At 40.5% G+C, this 20,716-nt stretch overlaps 1 protein-coding gene across 10 annotated transcripts in view; it reads right to left on the bottom strand.

The window, feature by feature from the left end:
* magi2a (membrane associated guanylate kinase, WW and PDZ domain containing 2a) overlaps positions 1–18,440 on the bottom strand; it is a 274,050-nt gene extending 255,610 nt beyond the window's left edge. For 5 of the 10 annotated variants that reach the window (XM_085138367.1, XM_085138368.1, XM_085138370.1 and 2 more), the window contains exon 1: positions 17,927–18,440. In XM_085138367.1, coding sequence (XP_084994493.1) covers positions 17,927–18,227 — 301 coding nt within the window. In that variant the 5' untranslated portion in view covers positions 18,228–18,440. The remainder of the gene's footprint in view (positions 1–17,926) is intronic. The other 5 variants (XM_085138371.1, XM_085138372.1, XM_085138373.1 and 2 more) reach the window with 1 other exon arrangement.
* Between the last annotated feature and the right edge of the window lie 2,276 nt (positions 18,441–20,716).

Genomic DNA, 20,716 nt, shown 5'->3' with positions numbered 1-20,716 from the left:
TGCTACCACGTAATGGGAAATTCACAGAGAAACTCGCGGATTCTTCAACTGACCGCTGCAGCACACCTGCACCAGGGCAAACCTCCGCCTACCCCACTCCTGCTTTACAGGTGAAAATAGAGCAACAGGACTGCTAGTGTTTGATTTTATTTATTTTCTGCTGTGTTTTACTTGCATCTATTTGAAAGAGTGAGTGTAAACACAAAAAATATTTTATTTTAGTGTGTGTGTGTGTGTGTGTGTGTGTGTGTGTGTATATATATATATATATATATATATATATATATAGTCCCCTCCAACTACCGACCAATAACCTGCCTCAGTACTACATGGAAGCTCCTGTCAGGCATCATATCGGCTAAGATGAACAGGCACATGGGTCAATACATGAGTGGGACACAGAAAGGAATTGGCAAGAATACCAGAGGTGCAAAACACCAGCTACTGGTATACAGAACAGTCAGCCGAGACTGCAAGACCAGACTGACCAACCTGTGCACTGCCTGGATTGATTACAAGAAGGCCTATGACTCAATGCCCCACAGCTGGATACTGGAATGCCTAGAATTGTACAAGATCAATGGGACCCTAAGAGCCTTCATCAGGAACTCAATGGGGATGTGGCGTACAACACTAGAGGCCAACTCCAAGCCCATAGCACAAGTCACCATCAAGTGCGGGATCTACCAAGGAGATGCTCTGTCCCCACTGCTGTTCTGCATAGGCCTGAACCCCCTCAGTGAGATCATTAACAAGACTGGCTACGGATACCGACTACGGAACGGAGCAGTTGTCAGCCACCTCCTGTACATGGATGACATCAAGCTGTATGCCAAGAGTGAACAAGACATCGATTCACTGATCCACACTACCAGGCTATACAGCAATGACATTGGAATGTCGTTCGGGCTGGAGAAGTGTAGTCGGATGGTAACAAAGAGAGGGAAGGTAGTCAGAACTGAAGGGATTGAACTACCAGAAGGCAACATTGCAGACATAGAGGACAGTTACAAGTACCTGGGGATCCCGCAGGCGAATGGGAACCATGAAGAGGCTGCTAGGAAAGCTGAAACCACCAAGTACCTGCAGAGGGTCAGGCAAGTCCTGAGGAGTCAGTTGAACGGTAAGAACAAGATCCGGGCCATCAACACGTACGCCCTGCCCGTGATCAGGTACCCTGCTGGGGTAATAGGCTGGCCAAAGGAGGAGATAGAAGCCACTGACATAAAGACAAGAAAGCTCCTTACCATGCATGGAGGGTTTCACCCCAAGTCCAGCACCCTGAGGCTGTACGCTAAGCGGAAGGAAGGGGGCCGGGGACTGGTGAGTGTCAGCACCACAGTCCAGGATGAGACAACGAACATCCAGCGTGCTCAGTGAATACCTCAGGCAGCAGAAACCCAAGAAAGAGGAGGAAGACGAAGAACCATCATGGAAGGACAGGCCCCTGCACGGTATGTACCACCGGCAGATAGAGGAGGTGGCTGATATCCAGAAATCCTACCAGTGGCTGGACAAAGCTGGACTGAAAGATAGCACAGAGGCACTAATCATGGCAGCACAAGAACAAGCTCTGAGTACAAGATCCATAGAGGCTGGGGTCTATCACACCAGGCAAGACCCCAGGTGCAGGCTGTGTAAAGATGCCCCAGAGACAATCCAGCACATAACAGCAGGGTGCAAGATGCACAGAGCGCAGTCCTGGGAACAGCTAAGATACTGCGCAGGACCCTCAAGCTCCCAGGCCTCTGGTAGAGGACCCGAGCTTGAAGGATAAACCGCCCGCAGGGGCGTGCTGGGTGTTTTGGTTTTTTTTATATATATATATATGTATAGAGAGAGAGAGAGAGTGAGAGAGAGAGCGAGAGAGAGAAATAAGTAGTATTTCTGCATAATTACAGTAAAACCACCATCTGATAAAACAAAAATCCACAAATAGCAGTACGTTTGATGCTTTTTTTGAGCACATTGAGGGAACACTGAAAACTTTTGAATTTAACAGAAACTCCTTCAGGAGCAACAATCTCCATGGCTTGTTTTTTTTTGGGTGCAGCTTTTGAAACTTGGACCACAAGGAGAAGGAATTTTGAGCCATTCCTACTAAAAATGGTCAGTTCCTCGATCCTGCTGGGATGTCTTGTTTGAACAGTCCTCTTAAGGCCACGCTGGAGCATCTTAAGTGGGATAAGGTCAGGACTTAGCCATTACATTACTGAATGTTCTTCTTTTTCTAGAATTTATTGATTTATTTGTGTACTTTGGGACATTGTCTTGCCTAAGCTTCAAGTCTTATATTTCTACCCTGACATTCTTCTATAAAGGTTCTGGGTGCAATTTACAAGTAATTGTTCCCTCAATGGTTGCAAGACATTCAGCCCCTGAGGTAGCAAAACATGACATGACGAGTGCTAAATGAAGACATGAAACATGCAACAGTGTGTATTTTAAGTTTAGATTAGTCTATTATTGTGACAGGAATGAATATGAGAGCGTGCTTTATAACAAATCAAATGAGAAATTCTGGTAATTCCAAAGGCTTTGCTAACTTTTTTTGCAACTGTATAACTATACATCTAATCAAGCAAACATCACATCATGTGAGCAGTGAGCGATATGAAGTGGAAAATACAATATGAGCATTATCCTTGGTTTAAATGATTTTAAGGTATAATTCAGCAAAATATGAAATTTATTTTACAAGATTTAGTGCACAAATGAAAATAATTCAGATTTTCATGTCTAAGCTTAATTAGCTTCACCACTGGAAACATTGGCATACAGCTTCAGTAGGTGTGTCCAAAGTTTAAACATGCCTACCATATCTAGATAGACCAAAAGCTCCATTTTCTTCATCTCAGCTCGAGCTAAACTGAACAGTGAATGAGTTTAGACTTTCAGGAGGAAGACCTCAGTTAGCATGTTAAATGTCAAAGTTCATGACAGTAGAAACATACTTAAAGCATGGCTTGTTTTAGAAGGGTTACCAGGACAACGGACATGGCAGCACAGCTTAGGTTTGAAAAAGCATACGAACAAAACACAAGACTTACAGATAAATGTCCTTTGGACAGATAAGACTAAAGTTGCAATGTCTGGCCATAATGCACAGGGCCACTTTTGGATAGCTTATTTTGCAGCCACTAACCTGGACACTTTGGAGTCATTGAGTCAACCATGACCTCCTCTGCAAACCAAAGTATTCTAGAGTCAAATGTGAGGCTCTATCCAACAGTTAAAGCTTGGCCAAAAGCACACAAAAGCAAATCTACAACAGAATGACTTAAAAGAAAAGAATCAAGGTGTTGCAATGAGCCAGTCAAGTCTAGAACTGAACCTGACTGAAATACTGTGGCAGGAAAATTAAATTAATGCCTCAATAAACTGAAGCAAGAACGGACTAAAATTCTTCCATAATGATTTGGAAGACTGAGAAAAGCCACAAGAGAAAAAATCCGTTAAAAATGATTCTGCAAGCTAAAGAATCATAGTGTATACTTTTCATAGGACTGCACACAGTCATCTTTTGCAGAAGAACACACAGACAGACTTCGGGGAGACTGTGGCTCAGGAGGTAGAGCAGCATGTCTACTAATCAGAACGCTGGTGGTTTTCAAAATCTGATTGGATGCCAAAGTATTCTTGGAGATATTGTATATGTATATGTATCATGAACATCTGTTTAATAGTAAGTCAGGGTGACAGAACCTGACAAAATGTTTTTCCGAGAAAAATGAAGTAGTTCTGCTACTTATCCTCAAAAAAAGAAAAAATCTATTGTGCCCAAACCAAAAGGGAAAGGAACGACCCCAGTTGGATACAAATGCAACCATCCTCTCTCACACACACTTGTGGTAAATAAAAAGAGCATTTGATCCTCGCCAAGAGATTGGCAGTGAAGGACAGAACGACCACCGAGGCACTCAGAAAGGCTTTAATCGCTCTATATCGATTGTTCCCTTTTTTGGTGAATCAGCAACAACTGGTAAGGGCTGAGGAGTTTGCTTAATATTCCCTTCTCTCAGAGAGCAGGTCAGCCAATTTCACCCTCCCCAGTGTCTACGCTTCAAAATATCCTATTTAGATCTCATTTATATTCATACCACTGGCTGTTTGAGGATGTCGAATGTGAGCTTTTCCCTACATGAAATATGAAAACTTACAATATCTCCCTCTGCAAAATCTTATGGTATCCAGGGGGGCATCAGTCAAATTTTGCAGGTTGCACAACAGCAACTTTGTGATTCATCACGGCTTCACAACCAAAATCTGATGTTTTCTTTTGGTTCATCATCTGCCTAGAGGGCTGCCGGGTCTGCACTATTCCACTTTCAGAATTTGAGTGGCTTTTGATAAAGAAAGTGCCCAAAGGAGGCTGAAAATAAGCTCTATGCAGAAAAAAAGTGTAAATATGACAGCTGTGATTTGTTGCAAAGATGAGAAGAATCGCCACATCTTTTGGACAAAAGAAGTGTCACTGAGATTTGACAATAAGACAGGTAGATATTTTATGATCAGTGAGCCTTCCTGCCAAACAAACAACACGTCTAGTGTCTCTCAAAGCAGATCTGTGTACATATACAGTATGAAATAAATAAACCATTCACTGTCTGGAACTGAAAATACTGTACTTTTACACTTACTGTCAAAAAACCCCCGGAAAAAACATCCACTACACAATACAGGCTCTCTAGGAAACAGATGACAGTTGCAGTTCCTCTGTCTACAGTTCATTAAAATTCACAGACTTGCTGCAAAAACAGTCTTGCTAATTGCTGGATTACCAAAATCATTCATCAATTATTAAGCTGCACAAGCTCCCTCTCCCACCAGATGAGCACAGGTAAACCGATATCCTCCTGCTCAGACTTCACCTGTGTCTCTCACATAAATAAAAATCCTACTTAGACAGCATGTAGGTGTGTTAACATGCAAGACTTTTAGCCCATCTTTATTTAGAAAACCAGGACTAATAAACTCACCAGTTCTAAAGTCATTCTTGAACTAAGTCTTGCCACTTGGTATCCATCTCAGTAATGCCTCCAGGCAGTTATTTGGACTGTTATTATGAAGCCACTAAATAAATGTATGAGGAAACAGCCAATGGTAACGGAGCCATAAACACAGTAAGTCAGAGACCATCCTGAACCAGTCACCCCTAAAGGGATTCTGGGTGCTCTTTTATTCTGCAGCTATGGGCCCACTTTACTCCTTTGAGGGACAAAAGTGCAGATTTGCAAGTTAGTCAATTAACTTGTAAGCTACAATATTTTGCTTTTATTAGGACTAATTGTACATCCATCCATCTTCTGCTGCTTATCCAGGTCCCAAGTCAGCTGAGAGATATCTCTCCAGTATGTCCTGGGTCCGCCCTGGGGCCTCTTCTCAGTAGGACATGACAAAATACCTCACTTAGGAGATACCCAGAAGGCATCCTGATCAGATGCCTGAACCACTTAAACCGGCTCCCTCCATAAATCACCACATTACCATGGTCGAGGGTTTGTGCACTAGTGATCCCAAGAGCAGTTTGTTCCTTGTAGGCACAGGACTGTTCAGGATAGAGTTATCAGGACCCCATTCGGGAGTTAGACTTGGGTTGTGGCTTGAGGAAAAACAGACCAGGCTCCAGGCCTGGGCAAAGCCAGAAGGAGCCACATGGGCCCAACCACCAATGGGCCCACCACCTGCAGGAGGCACCATAGGGGGTTTGGTGCCTTGTGGATTTGGCAGCCAGAGCAGAGACCCTAACAGTCTGATCCCTGGTTCCCAAGACGGGCAACATGGAACATGAAATGTCACCTCTCCCATTATTGTAATTTTTAGTAAAACAGGATAAATCAAGAGCTGCAAATAATTTTGACATGCCACTGGCATTTCTCTGATCATGGTAAATGATGGCTGCTCAGTTTGCTTATTTGTCTTTAAGGTCAGCATCACTTCAAATATCAGACTGAATATCAGATATTATCATTGCATTTTTGTGATACTTTGAGGATTCATCTAAAGCCATTAGTTTTTACAGAGTCCAATACTTTGGCTTTTTACCAAATACCTGCAAAACCAATTACATTCCCATCATCCTCACCTGCACTGTCCATTGACAAAATCATATTAGTGTGTTAAACTGCACTGTCACTATGACCTCTTAAATAGTTTCCTGCACTCTCACACGAGTTAAAGGGAAAATAAGAATTTCACAGAGACAGCTTCACGCATTCTTCTATAAATCAAGTTAACTGTAATTCAATAACACAAAGACACAAATGCACACAAAAACACCAGTGTACTCTGGTATCCAAATTTAAATGATGCACAGCACCACATATGAACACTATACACACACAAGTGTTCAGTCCTCAGTCCTTGGAATTCTTCAGCTTGCCACAACAGATGGTTGATGTTGACAAGGAGGGAAAGACAGTCATGTGTGCGCATGTGCGTGCATGTGTGTTTGTGAGAGTTTGTGAGTATGTTATCCTTATCATTACCTGTCCCTAGAGGTGAGCCTGGCAGTCAGACAGTGTAACAGAGGCAACAACAACAACAGCATCTCTCCACCAAGCTTCTGTCAAGCATGATTGGACAGGATGTGGTAAGTGGTGCTAAGGCTCCAGGGAGACATACATATATAGACACACACATAGACACAAACACATAAACACACACAGTGGAGGATAGCAGGTCTTTATGCATGCATGTGATGTGTCTGTTTGTGTATCACACTGTCTGTGTTGCACTTGCTGGTGCTGCTTTACACTCTCAGTGGGGTCTCTGACAACAAGACAGATGAGTCTGACTGCACTGACAATCATTACCACCCTCCCAACAACAGTGTGTGTCTCTGACTCAACACAACTTCTCAGGGATTGCCCAGCCCCATCTTTCAAAAGCCCAACAGACCTGCCACCAGTCCAAAGTCATCATCACTCACATCACTCATTCCATTGGCTGGGCATGCACCATTGACTTGATAGTGTCATAACATACCACTTTTCCCTTGAGCTATTGAATAGCCTGCATGGTGCCATGTTATAGACTGTTCTTTGGTATGGATTTCCATGCTTGAGATACAAGTCTGCAAAACATTTTTATCTTAACCTACAGTTTCTGCTGAGACCTGCTCTTTTTGTATGAATCTGCTTAGCTGTCAGCTATGCAGCGTGCACAGTTATATGTATAGTTGAAGACAGTGACTCAACTATTGCAGGAGCAGTCCTAATAATGGAAGTCAATATGCAACCAAAGACTTGTAAATAAAATTGGAAGGTTCAGAAAAAAAAATGACATGCCAAGATTTTAATGAACGAGCGTATCTTTTAATTTATGAATCTCTATTAAATTAGCCTCTCTGGCTTCACGCTGTCAGTCAGAAACAAATCATCTTTGCTGATGCAGAGTAAAAAGCAGATTGCAACAATTCAGAAACTGAGGCTGAATCCGCGTTTCGTGTCCTGCTAGACACGAACCAAACTGCCGCCACAGGTGTTACTCCATTTCAACCATTATTACACTGCAAATAGAGGCAAGACTGGGTGTTGAGCAGAAGAGACACCGTGAAAGCGCAGGACCTCAGTGCATGATTAGAAACACAGACACATTAAGAGGATTATGTGACAGTAACGTCCAAGAAATGGAGGGATTGCTTCATCTCTATAGCTAAAGACCTCAGTCAGACAAATGTTGATGCTCGAGGAAAGTGTGACTTATTACACTTTTTGTGTTTCTGAAGACATATTTTTTCAACGTAAGTTAAAATAGTTTGGATCAAGGGCATGATATGCTAAATAGCAAAGCAATCATGTTCGTTATGCAAATTAGCCATACGCAGCTGTGGTGTTAACATGTGACCCAAACATAGTAGCCTTGTAAATGCAGCTGAAAAAATATCCTGGTAAAAAAAGAACTCAAAAGCTAACAAATAATGCACTTTATTTTTGTACAAATAAAGTCTATTTATTCAAAACTACAGTGCCTGAAAAATATGCAGTCACAGAGTGAGCAGTTAAGCTGCTGCTGCTCTGCTAGCATAATGCCACCCCTCCTGTGTAGATAAAAATCCCAGACTTTACTACCAAAGATTAAAAAAAAATCCTCAGGCAGACAACCAGGGAAACCAGTTTTGGTTTGGTTAAAATGTCAACACTAAAGCCTTGAAATATTTTAGGGTAATCCCAGGGAGGTTCCAGCATTGGGAAAACTCTACCCTACCCCCCCCCCCCCCCCCCCCCAAGCCAAATCTGAGAAAAATGTTTTTTCCTTGCAAGCACTTGAAGCATGAAGGGTTTGTCATTTAAAGAAATTTGTCACATTAGCATAACCCTTTCTACTCTCTCTACCCTCTTTGCCCCAGTATTTCCCAAGCTGCTAGCTTTCTTTAACTTCCAAATTGCCCTAGCAATAGGTTAAAGGATGGCTTTTAGGGCACATACAGGCCCAACACTACTCTTATACTACAGTAAATACTGGGTGTTGCAGTTTTTGTTTTTTATTTGGTCTGTAACATTCATACATAATTCCCAAAAAGTTAATCAATGGCGGCAGTTATGAGACAAAGCTTGAGGCTCAACTTGAGCAAGAAGATGAGACTGCTTGTTGTTTTTCTAACGTCTAAAATTAACTCTCAATTATAGAAGTTCACATTTAAAATCAGAGACTCGTCAAAGCCAGTTGTGCCCAATCCTGTGGGAACTCAGGTCTGCTACAACTTTGGCAAAAGCGTATTGAAAGTGACATGTATTAAAAGTGCTGGGCTGACAGACTGACCAGCACTGCTGTCTCTATAGAACCATGGCTGCTGCCATTTCTGACTTGCTAAAGCTCCCCAAGCTCAGGTTGCTGTAATGACTGTCACTGCCACCAGCTAACACAAAGTGGACAACCAGCTAGCAGACTTGTTTGGCTTAAGCTTACCTGCACCCCCAACACCACTAAGCGAAGCTCAATCAGCATACGGTTCTCAGTCACGCTGGAGTACAGCCACAGTAAGTGTGTTCTCACTGTAGAGGCAGTGAAAGATACAGTGACAGGCTCCATAGCTGGCTGCATTAATCCTTAGTGAAAGCTGAAATAGGAAACTGAACTGGGACATTTAAGTGTGCAGGAAGGATAGAGTAAAAGCAGCAGTAGATGTGATATAAAGCTAATTTACCTTGATGCTTCAGCAGGAGCATTTATGATTTTATTTTCATGCAGATTTCCCACTCATGACAGCTCTTTTTGCCCATGGATGTGACTGCTTAGAAACCATTCTGCATGCTTAGCGTATACCTGGCTCCTCGCTAAGAAGCAAATAGCAAAAGACGTACTGAAATAGGTTAACATAATTGTGACAGAAACTACAGCGTGGGGGGTGAGAAGCCCGACAATGTGTTAATTTCTGCTTATCAGAACACTCGCCTAGAGTTGCATCAACAGCATCTGCCACTTTGTGTTAATTCTGCGAATTTAAAGTATTAACATCCTGCCCCTTGTTCTCACACAGAGCTTTGCATAGGCAAATCCCTCATCACCACAGCTAGCTGTTTCAGCATGCATCACTGCTATTTTTTCCTCTTACTTAATGTGTACACAAATCACCAATCTTAATAGGGATCAGGAGAAGTGTTAAAAGAGAAACAACAAGCTGATAAGCTGCAAGCAAAAATTCCAACATGTAATGCACATTTCAAAAATCAAATTCCAGTTGCTCAAGGCATCGCAAGTCTCCCAACCCTGTTATTAACTCCTGACAGTTATTAACTCATTAGTCTTCCTGATATCAAGGTGCATCTTCCGGGGACAGACATGGGTGTTCATTCAGTGACTTAGCTGTACTGTAAACAGCCAGCATACTCGTTCCTTTTCTTCTGTAAACTTCATGGTGAACAATTGAATGCAACATAATGAATGTCTGAACCCAGGAGAGAGACTCTGAAAATGTGCATCATTATTCTTTACTAGCATCTAATCCACAGGGGCCACAACAGCCACATGATGTAGTCTTAATGCCACTCTTACATTATCCATAATGTTCTGCTCTAAGCACAATTCATCATTTCTCTGGGAATGTAACAGTGCCGTACTTTCTCTAATATTCTTCTTTGTGTTTTGCGGACATCCTAATTATGTCCTACAGGGCACACCTGATTGCTGATGGCAAACTAATCTAATCCTCACCTCAGAGACTAATAAAAGCCCTGCTATAGTGTGTGTGTGTGTGTGTGTGTGTGTGTGTGTGTGTGTGTGTGTGAGAGAGAGAGAGAGAGAGAGAGAGAGAGAGAGAGAGAGAGAGAAAGGATAATACCCAAGGATTTCAGTTGACATGAAAAATTAAAGATGCATTACATTATGTAGAAAATTAAGTACTTAAACACATAAACAGTACTCATGTTCGCCAAAAGAATCAAGATCCACATTTTTAATTACAGAGAAAAACACGGTAAAGGCTAACAATCCAGACAAGACATCCCAAGAGAAAGAGAGAACACCTTTAGAGTTGTGGCATTAGTGAAGCAGCAGAACACTGCAAAAGAGAACTTGATGTATTATTCAGAAAGGCCATGGACATCTTTTGGAGATCAACCATGCATGTAAGCCAGTCATTGACCCTGTTCCGTGACTGGAGGCAGAAAGAAGCTAAACAAAGCACAGCTTATTACTGTTTTATTGGAATGTAGCGGCCTCATTGTAAAACAATGAGGTGGCTACATTGCATTAAAGTACTTTAATTACTGGCAGTATGTCTACTTCAACTTGCTCTTCTTTTTAAAGCATACAGTAAAAGTTACATTTAAGGGTGTAAAAGCCAATCAATTAATGGCAGTGCATAGTGTTTACCTGCTGTAATGCCTTAGTTGTAATACTGTGTTTCTTATTTCCAATATTTCAAAGATAGTGTGAGAAGGTTTGGAACGATTTTAACAACTGTTCTTAAAAAAAAAAATCATTACAAAGGTTTTTTTGTTTCTCTGGCACCAAATGGGAAATAATTACATAACAAAAGAGAATTCAACACAAAAACAAAAAATTCCATTATCAGTATCAGTGTCAGCCAAAGAGGCTTGTTTTTAGTTGAGCTTAAGGACAGGTACACTATTTCAAAATTGTTTTTCAAGACCACAGAGTCTTGACTAGTCACAGTAGTGTTATCAGTTCAAAATAGTCAGTGTAACAGATGCCACTGTGCTGTTAATGTTTGGAGCTGTTTAAAAAAAAATAGGTAGTGCTAGGTTATTCGCTAACGCTAGATTGCTTGGTTTGTCAGTTGCATCCATAAACTGTACTGATTCATCATACTGACAGAGTTCATCTAATTAGCTACAGGATCGTGCAAAATTATTGAGCCACCTCCCATTTTTTTATATTTAGCTAGGAAAATTGTGCAACATGTGCAAACATACAGTAAATGCAGTATATAAGGCAACATAGCTTGTCTAAGAGGTCAGGCTTTCTTTTAATTTCTTCAAGTAGTCTTCAGTAATAGTTCTCCAGGCCCCTTGAAAGACATTCAAAGCTCATCTTTGGATGGTCGCTGCCTTTGGATGATCCCATACTGCTAAAGTAATGTTGAGGTCGGAGCTCGGGAGGCCAGTCCATGATTGATAGGGGTTCATTGTATGTTTCTCTAGTGTTTGGAATTATTGTCATGCTGAAAAATGAAGCTGTTGCCAAACAGGTGCCTTCTAGATGTTATTGCATGGCGGATCAAAATCTGACGGTATTTTTCTGCATTTATAATTCCTTAAATTCTGACAAGATCACCAACAACACTGACCGAGATGCAGCCCCAAAGCGTAACAGAGCTTTACAGATGCCTGTAAGCACACACTGTTGTACCTCTCTCCTGATCTCCTCTGTACATGCTGAAGATGATTTGAACCACAAATTTCATAATTTGGATTCATCACTCCATAATACCTGTTGCCACTGATTTTCAGTGCAGATCTTGAATAATTTGGCATACCTCAGCCCTTTCCCCCCAGTTTCCTCTCCCCTAATAATGGTTTCTTGACAGTCACTCTTCTATTGAGACCGTATCTGATGAGGCTTCAGCAAACCACAGATGGATCAAATAAAAGGTGAGATGTATGCAGGTTTTAATGGCTTAAACAAAAAAAAGAGTGGCTGTCATATACAAACACTGGACTAAACAATTCAATGACAGACCAGCTGATGTTCAAAGAGATATCTTGAAAGATCATCAATAAAATCTGGGGACTGTTCCCGCAACAGTTTCTTTCTGACATCTTAGTTTAACACTTTTCCACAGGAGTGTAACTAACAGACTAATAACACATTGGATTTTCCCTTGCCAAAACCAAACCACAATTTTGACGCAACGTCCAAAAACCTGGATGGTCCATAACATTTTAGACATAATGCTCCAAAATGCACCAACGGCACACAGTAAAGAGGTCCAACTTAACACCTGTCATTTAACTACAGTATCTAAGTGGAAGAGCTACAATACAAGCCCCACTCATGGGTCTAACATGAGTCTGATCCACTTTTGGAGCTAGCTTTATGCGGCACCTAGAGGGACTGCAATTTTTTAGCACTTCTGATCTGGCTTCACTTTTCAGCTTCTGAGATTGCCCCTTGTTCAAAACCTGAGTTTCTCTCTGTGAGCAAAGGTTTTGTTTACAGCTGGGTTTGAGCAAAACCTTCAGCTACCCTCAAGTACACTGCGAAAACAAACAACTCAGAATTTCAAAGCTTATTCTACCCACCCATTATTATGGGATGTTGCTCATCCTTGAATCATATTTGGGTTTATAAATGCAAATTTCTTTGTAAAAAAAAAAAAAACCCTAATAAATAAATAAAAACACACAATAATGAATGAGAACCCAATAAGTAATCTGTCAAGCATTTCTGAATGTGAGGTGCACACTACATTAAGAACAAGGACATCAGAGAAAAAGTTCTGTTTACAGTGTAAACCTGGCAGGTGTGCCTAGAAGCAGATCATCTCCTGCTCTATGCTATATGTAATAAAGGAACACTTTAGGCAATGTCTCACGCTTATTCTACTCATAACCGGGATGGATCTTGTGTTAACTTTTTGATCAACTGATACATTATTTAGTCTAATGGAAACCCCTTCAAATTTCCCAGAGTCCAGCTTTAAAATTTGCCCAAGTCAGTGAAAATCCAGAGGCATTCAGGACGCTCTGCAACGCGTCTAAAGTAGTTGTCTCTCTGTTGGCTCTGCGATAGACTGGCAACCTATCCAGGAAAGGATGGAATAAAGAATTTGTAAACAGACACATTTACACATCTTTAACACTTTTATCTGAGGATAAGATCTACACACTGAAGCACTAAAGCCTGCAAGTTCAGGTGAAAATCTCAAAACACTAAATGGGTAAGTAGTGCCTTTTCATGTACTGTTGTCATAGAAACATTGTTACCATGAGGCGCCACAGACTAAGACAAATCTTCTCAAAGTTAAATGCGTTTAGCAGCTTAAAAAGAGGGAGAGAGAAAGAGGCAGAGAAGAAATGTTTCTGTAATACTAAATATAAAGGCCACAATCTCAGATCACACACACACAAAAGCTAGTCCTTATTTGCTACATTTATCTAAATAAAAAGAAGAGGGTTGCATTTATGATTACAGGTCTTATATAATAAACTCTAGACCCTAGAGGAAAGCTGGCTCTGAGATTAATAAACGTAAGCTACAGTGCAGCTTGAATGTTCATAATGCCTTTAGATTTATTTTTTTATATTTATGCATAAAACATTATCAGCTGTAATGAATGGAAATGACACATGTGAGGGTCAAGAAGATTTTGGTCACTCTTGCCTGTCACCTTTTGAGAATTTTCCTGCACTTCTTACACAATCTATTCCGTTTTGGGGCATTGCTGGTTTTCCTTACATGAACTGCTTGCTTCAGTTCCAAAACATTTCTATTCGATTAAAGTCCGAATTCGGTCGTTCCAAAACATTCTTTTTTACTATTCTTTGGCAGCACAACCTGTGTACTGAGGGTAGCTGTCTTCCTGCATGACCCACTTTGTCTTGAGATTCATTTCATGGATTGGTGTCCTGACATTTCGTCTTAGTATGGTATTTAGTGGTGTCTTCCAAATTGATGGTTCAGTCAATGGCAGGGGGGTTCAAAACAGGTCTTAAACCATGACATTACCACCAACGCGGGATGCAGTTCAGATGTCTTCACCTGTCACAGAATGAAGAGTTATTGTACAGCTTTACAGAGAACAGTAGGAATGATTTCCTTAAGCATTCTTTTTGGCAGCGAGGTTGAATCAGTCTGAGGGAGAAGGAGCTCCCGTTGCCTCACAAGTGTGGAGTGGGTGTCATGGGTTGTTCATGATGGAGAGCAGTTTGTTCAGTGACCTGCTGTCCCTAACTGACTCAAACGCCTCCAAATTTGATCAATGATGCTTCCAGCCTGGCAGATTAGTTAGCTGATTGAAAGTAGTGTGAAACAGGGCACTTTGGAAGTGTTCACACTTCTAAAGTAGTAAGTGCGCAGATATAAGCTCACAATATTTACCTTGTCCTTTATTCCATTTCTAAACTTCTTAATTTTTTTTTTCAAGCTGCTCAACCTCCTCTGATGTGCATGTCTACAAAGTAGGTTTTGAAAATGACAAGAGTGCATAAATTTAACTTATTAAGTTATTTTCTCGGTTATAATTAGAGTACCATCTGGAAACTATGTACTGACATTTTTGCTTTTGTTTACGCGATACCCCTTGTCATATTTGCTCAATCCAGCATGAAAGTTGAATAAAAACAGTATTTTCTTCATTTTTGTGACTTGGTAAAAAGTATTACACATTTTTTTTTGCATTATTGTGAAATATAAAATATATACATATCACTGCTTTAACTTATTTTCTGTATTTTAGACATTTTTGACAAATCAGTTCAAAATGAAAGATGCTCCATTTTCTTGTAAGAAAAGCCAGTGAAGCTTTTATCCTTAATAGCTTTTATCTTTAATGTTCAAACATGACCTCAGATTTCAAAGTGTGAAAAAAAATGCTGGAAGTTGGCCGACAGACCAAAATGCTAAAGTTTTACAACAACAAAAAAAGAAGAAGAAAGAAGAAGAAAAGAATCCCAGTGCTTAGACCCAGTGGGAATGTCAGGCCTGGTTGAAACCCTGAGGTTCTTGTCCCATGCTTTCAGTTCTATTTTAGCCTGAAAAACATTCTTTGAACAGCCTTATGGGTTGTCATGACCTTCTAGAGTACTCCTCACCTCCCTTTTGGACTTTTCTTTATTGGTTAGACATTCCTGGAGAGGACATTATTATTCTTGTATTTTCTTAGTTTTGACATAATGTCAAACTTATGCACAAGTTCAATAAAGAAGTTCTGTTCCTTGCCACTTTTTCAGGCCGTCCAACACAATTCTGTCCTCATCACTCTGAGAGCCAATCAGAACCTCCTCAGTGCACCTTAAATCTCAGTGCTCTTCTACCATTCTGCCTTTCAGACTTTCATTCATGCAAGCCAGAACCTCTCCCTCTCCATCTCATCCTGGCCAAGGAGAGATCTTCATCCAAGTCTCCACCCGCTTCATCTCCATCACCACCAGTGTCTAGATTCTGACTGAGCACACCTCACTCCAAGCTCACTCTAAAATTTACAGTTAGATCTTGATGTACAGATACGTTTGTAATACTGAATCATTTCCTCAATGACTAAGCGACCAGCTGACCTCTTTTCTGTCTCTCATCTGTTTAATACTACTTTAATTAATATCTATGCACAAATACAGACATTTCTAGAGTTCACCAACTTTCAAGCAGCACGTGATAAACAAACAACTAACCATAAAGATAAAAAAATATTACCATATAACATCAGAACAAGTGGACTGAACTGTGCTCTCTGACTCGCTTTGCTCAATAAAGAATCTACTGAGACAGATTATAGGAGTTTATGTGCGTCTGCTTGAAAGTGAAAATATTTGTTATTGAGCACACAGCTGCAAGGGCACTGCAAAAGCCTGTTTTTCCCTCCAAAATATTTACTTAATGTACATATCAATCATAATAAATAGAGCTCAACACTGTAAACAACCGATCGCGCAAACACGAGCACAGCTATGGGAAAATATCAATCACTTGGAAAATTGCTGGAGGATATAAATATTTCATGAAAAAAAAGTTAACATTTTAATTTGGTATAGGCTTGGCTGCCTTTTGAATAAATCCCTGGGGTGACAATGAACACACACACACACACACACACACACACACACACTGATACACTTATGCAAGCACACAAGCTAAGACTTTGATCCAAAGCTTCTTACAGGGTTTCGCTGATTTTTCACCCCAAAATGAGATCCCACAGATCCCGGTCCCAGCGCACAACACAAGACACGGAGAGTCATTAGCTGTCGAGATCAAAACCACAGACAGCCAGAGGAGTGTGTCCGTGACATAAGAGCTGCACATCCGGAGGACAAAGCTGACAAGAATGAGATGAGTCTGAACCAGGGACAAGTTAGGAAATTCTTTTTGACTTGTGCTCTTTTTAAAATGTGTGTTCTGGCTACTCCATATACTGCAAAACCAAACATTTCTTCAACAAACTATATAGCCTCTGGACAACATAATCACAGCCTCATGTGTATCCAGCACAGCTACTACACTCACTTAAGCAATCCACAGCACTTCCCACTTAAAAAAAAAAGAAAAAGAAAAAAAAGAAGCCCTCTGTAGTAATCCTGTGCAGGGGGGCTTTTGCTGTTTCATTGCACCGAATACCAAGCTAACGGTGACCTTATCATACTTTATGATATTTTTCATTTTCTGTGACACAACTATAATGTTGAAATAGGGACTCTGGGATTTGCTCTAATATTTATAAAATATCCCTTCCAAATCCAATTTAGTCCACTCAGTGAAGCACAAATTGGATAATAAATATTGCACACTTAAATGTGTGCTCTGAAGAAAAAAAACAAGAGAAAAATTATATGTAATTCAAAGGTTAAACTGAAAATATAGTGCAATTTTCTTTTATTTAAGAATCTGGCAAGAATAGCAGAGGTTCCATTTGGGCAAATGGCACATGCATTAAATGCAAAAATGACCAGTTCTCTTCATTTATGATCATCTCCGCAACTCCATGTAGGCGTCCATAAATGGCCAGCAAAATTACCCCAAAAGTGACACAATCCTAACAGCTTGCTATTACAGAATAACTGACTAAAACTTATCAAAGTCAGTCCTGATTAATTTTCTGTCAATTAAATAATTGCTTATTTTTCTTCCTCTTTTTTGTTTTTAAATCAGGACATAAAATGTCTCAGTAATTTAGATTTCTAATTATAGGAAAGATCATGTATGACTGTAATATTCTGCTGAAATAAATGTGTGTGCAAGGCTCAATCCAATTCAATCTGATCCAGCATCTCACATAATCCACTGTTTATATCTGTGGTATCATGCCAAATATATTGGATTAATACTTTGTTACACTACAGCATGCCTAAAGTAATCCATATATGTAGCTAGTAGCTGGGTTCAAGGCTGAAGGAGTTGGCGCAATACTTGTAAATGACTTCTTATGAATTATGAATAACACTGGAATGTGTTTTCTGACTGCCACAACTGTAACACACCCCCTAACTCGGACGAGTGCCAAACACATCAGGAGCACACACAAAAACACGCTACAAACACCTCTTAAATAATCGTTTCTATACGCCTAATAAGTGTAGCAACAAAATAACGGCATAATTATAATATATATGTGGCAAGTATGTGATTTATTTGCATGGTTTACTGTAAGTATGGAGCCTTAGGGGTAAGCGCATCAGTTTTGGGAAACAATAGGTGCTGTCAAAAGAGAAAAGCGCGTTGAGGGGGGAAAGCTAACGGTTTTCAAAAAAGAACCGAAAGAAAAACTGCGACATGCGAGAAAGTTGCCCCGAAAGCTTACAAACCTCACCTTGTTTGACACACTTGAGTCGGAGGGGGTCTTTGCTGTGCTTGACCACAGCATGGACGTCCCTGGTGGTGAGTCCAGCCACAGGGGTATCATTGACTTCCAGCAGGAGTTCATCCTGGAAGAGTTTGCCGCTATGGCAGACCGCTCCGCCCGGGAGAAGCTCGCCGATAACCGGGAACTGTCCATTCTCTGCGCCGCCCTTCAACTCCAGCCCCAGTTCCCCCTCCTCATTCCTGCAAAGGACACTCTCGTGGACTTTGTTTGTCCAGTGGTTCTTCTTCTTCTTCAGGGTTTTGGACATGGCTCGAAGAAAAGGAAAATCACATGAGTGCGGCTGTGGAAGAAGTTTTGTCGCTCTCGGAAGTACCTCAGTGTCACGGCAGCACTGTAAAGTGATCGGTTTCAGTGGTAAACGCCAGCTGTATCCATGTCCTCGCACACACTCACGCGCACAGCAGCTGGATCATCAGCCTGCCTTTGCAATAACTGAGAGCTGCCGAACTTGTGCCGCCTTCAGGGGATATTTTAAAAATTGGAACTCACACGATCGCAGTTTATGCAAACACCATCGCGAACAAGAAAAACACAGTTTAGGAGAATTCACACTATGTGAATAAGTGATTGTAAGAAACACTACATACACTTAAAATTTGATTTAAAAAATCAGTGTAGATAATGATTAGGACCTGCTCCTGGAGAAATATAGGTGGTTTTTTGTGGTGATGTGATAAGTTATATTATTAATTAAAAAGTTTAGTATTCTTGTTTCCTGTTGTAGGACATTAACCAGTAAAATGTAGAACTCAAGACTCAAACCAATTGCAATCTGACTGCATCTAACAGCAGAAATGCAATAATATGCAGTGAGATATCGTACTCGTACTTGTTCTTAATGATAAAACTAGATTATACTTTTTTATCATTTCACTTTAAACACTTTGCTGACACGTGCAATAGAAACACGGCATCTTATTAAATAAATTAACGAGGCAAATCAGTTTTTAAAAACATTATTTGATTGTTGTAAAACCTTTACTTGCATTCCACACATTCCAAAAAGGAAGTTCATCTTGAGCGCCAAGAAGAAAGCGCTTAAAACTTCTCAACTTCGAAATGCACAACATTACCAGTGCCATTTGAAAGCGACATCCAGCTTTGACCAACCCAACTGACCCGGAAGTGAAAGCTGAAGAAGGAGGAGGAGAGAGACAAGGGTTTTCCCAAAATCCAGCTTTCCACGAAAAAAGAAAAAAGAAAAAGGAAAGAGGGGGAGGCAGAGCAGTGGTATTTCCACTGGCATGGCAGCAAAGGAGCGATAATAACAGGGGGTTTCAAACCACAAATATGTCTCTTCTGTTTGACACTTGTTTACAGACACTTCTAATACTACAGTTTTAAAATAAATGCGAAGTATCTGCCACAGTGTAGCCGGTGAGACCATAACTATAACTTTAAAGATGTGATCAGCTGAGTCTACTCAAATTTCTTTTTGCCTCCCCCGGCATCATTGCGATTCCTTTCTCCTTAAACATGACTCTGCTTCAATTAAAGTCTCCTTCTGATTTGACAAGAGGCTTTGAGGGTCACTTCAGTGTGTTACTTGAATTGAAGCCCCAAACACATTTTTTTAACATTATTTTCAGGTGAAGTTGAAGGCAAGATTGTATTTACTTGAACAGCCTCGAGGTCTTGTGTGACGTTTATATTACGGAGCATTTTCAAAGGCTGCAAGTATTTATCAGCCGAGAATTCCTCCTCTATATTGATACTCAGATTTCAGAAGCATTTGTTCCCTCTAACGGTTTATGATCCGAACGCTTAGTTGGTTTGTTGTAGGCCTAATAGTGCTGTCATGCACCAGAAAAAAATGGCTCTTAAGTGAAAATCCCCTTGTGTTTATCTCCGACTAGAGGAAAGGGACATAAAGCAAATGGAGAATTGGCTGACTATAATCCGTCTTCAAACAAGTGTGTGTTGTGGGTCTCTCCGTCACAGCACTGACATCCTCCAGTCTGCTTGGTGATGAAGCCTTTTCTCACGTAGTTACTGATCCCATTCTCAGTAATGATAGTTTGCCGCTTTGCTGCCACAACTGTATAGATATGCAAAGATAATTGCTATTCTACAATGCAGAGTTATCAGTCATTCTTAATCCTTTTCAAAGCCTTAAAAATAGCATTTTTCCCCATAAGGAAGCATTCCAGTACTGACGTGAGATAAGTGCCCTGTTTTAAACACAAAATGGCTTCCTCTTGTGTCATGATGTCATTTATTCCACCCAGTTCAAGGAAAGGTTGTTTTTAAGACTTTTTTTTTTAATTCATTCATTCAATTAACTGTTCAATAATATTTTCTCCATATTGCCACTACTTGTAAAATACCAGTAAAAGCTGGTGGAGATATTGATACTGACAGCAAAGGACTCGATCATTAAAATGTTGTGTAAGCAATTTTAATTGTTTTTAAAAAATTAATTAAAAAGAATACCCTGGTAGCTGTAAGTGGATACTGAGTCAGGGCAGCCTTACAGTGCATGGTGTCCGCTGCATCAATCTGGTAGTCTGGGGAAAGAAGATGAGCCAAATCTGGTAATAACTACAATAACTGTATGGGAGTGATAAAAACAAAAACAGGGGTTTTTGGAGGGGGTTTATTGCACCGTGAGCAGGCAGATTAACTCATGTCCTGTGCAAGAATGGGACTTTCATGGAATAAACAAAAATAGATGGAGCACTCAAAGTAGTGCAAAGCTGCACAAAGAGCAATTCATGAAGGTCATAGGAGTCAAAC

The sequence above is a fragment of the Neolamprologus multifasciatus genome, chromosome 17 (genome assembly GCF_963576455.1).
Source record: "Neolamprologus multifasciatus chromosome 17, fNeoMul1.2, whole genome shotgun sequence".
NCBI classification, from domain to species: Eukaryota; Metazoa; Chordata; class Actinopteri; order Cichliformes; family Cichlidae; genus Neolamprologus; species Neolamprologus multifasciatus.
Note: the sequence above shows the minus strand (reverse complement) of the source record. Positions and strands in the feature narration are given on the sequence as shown.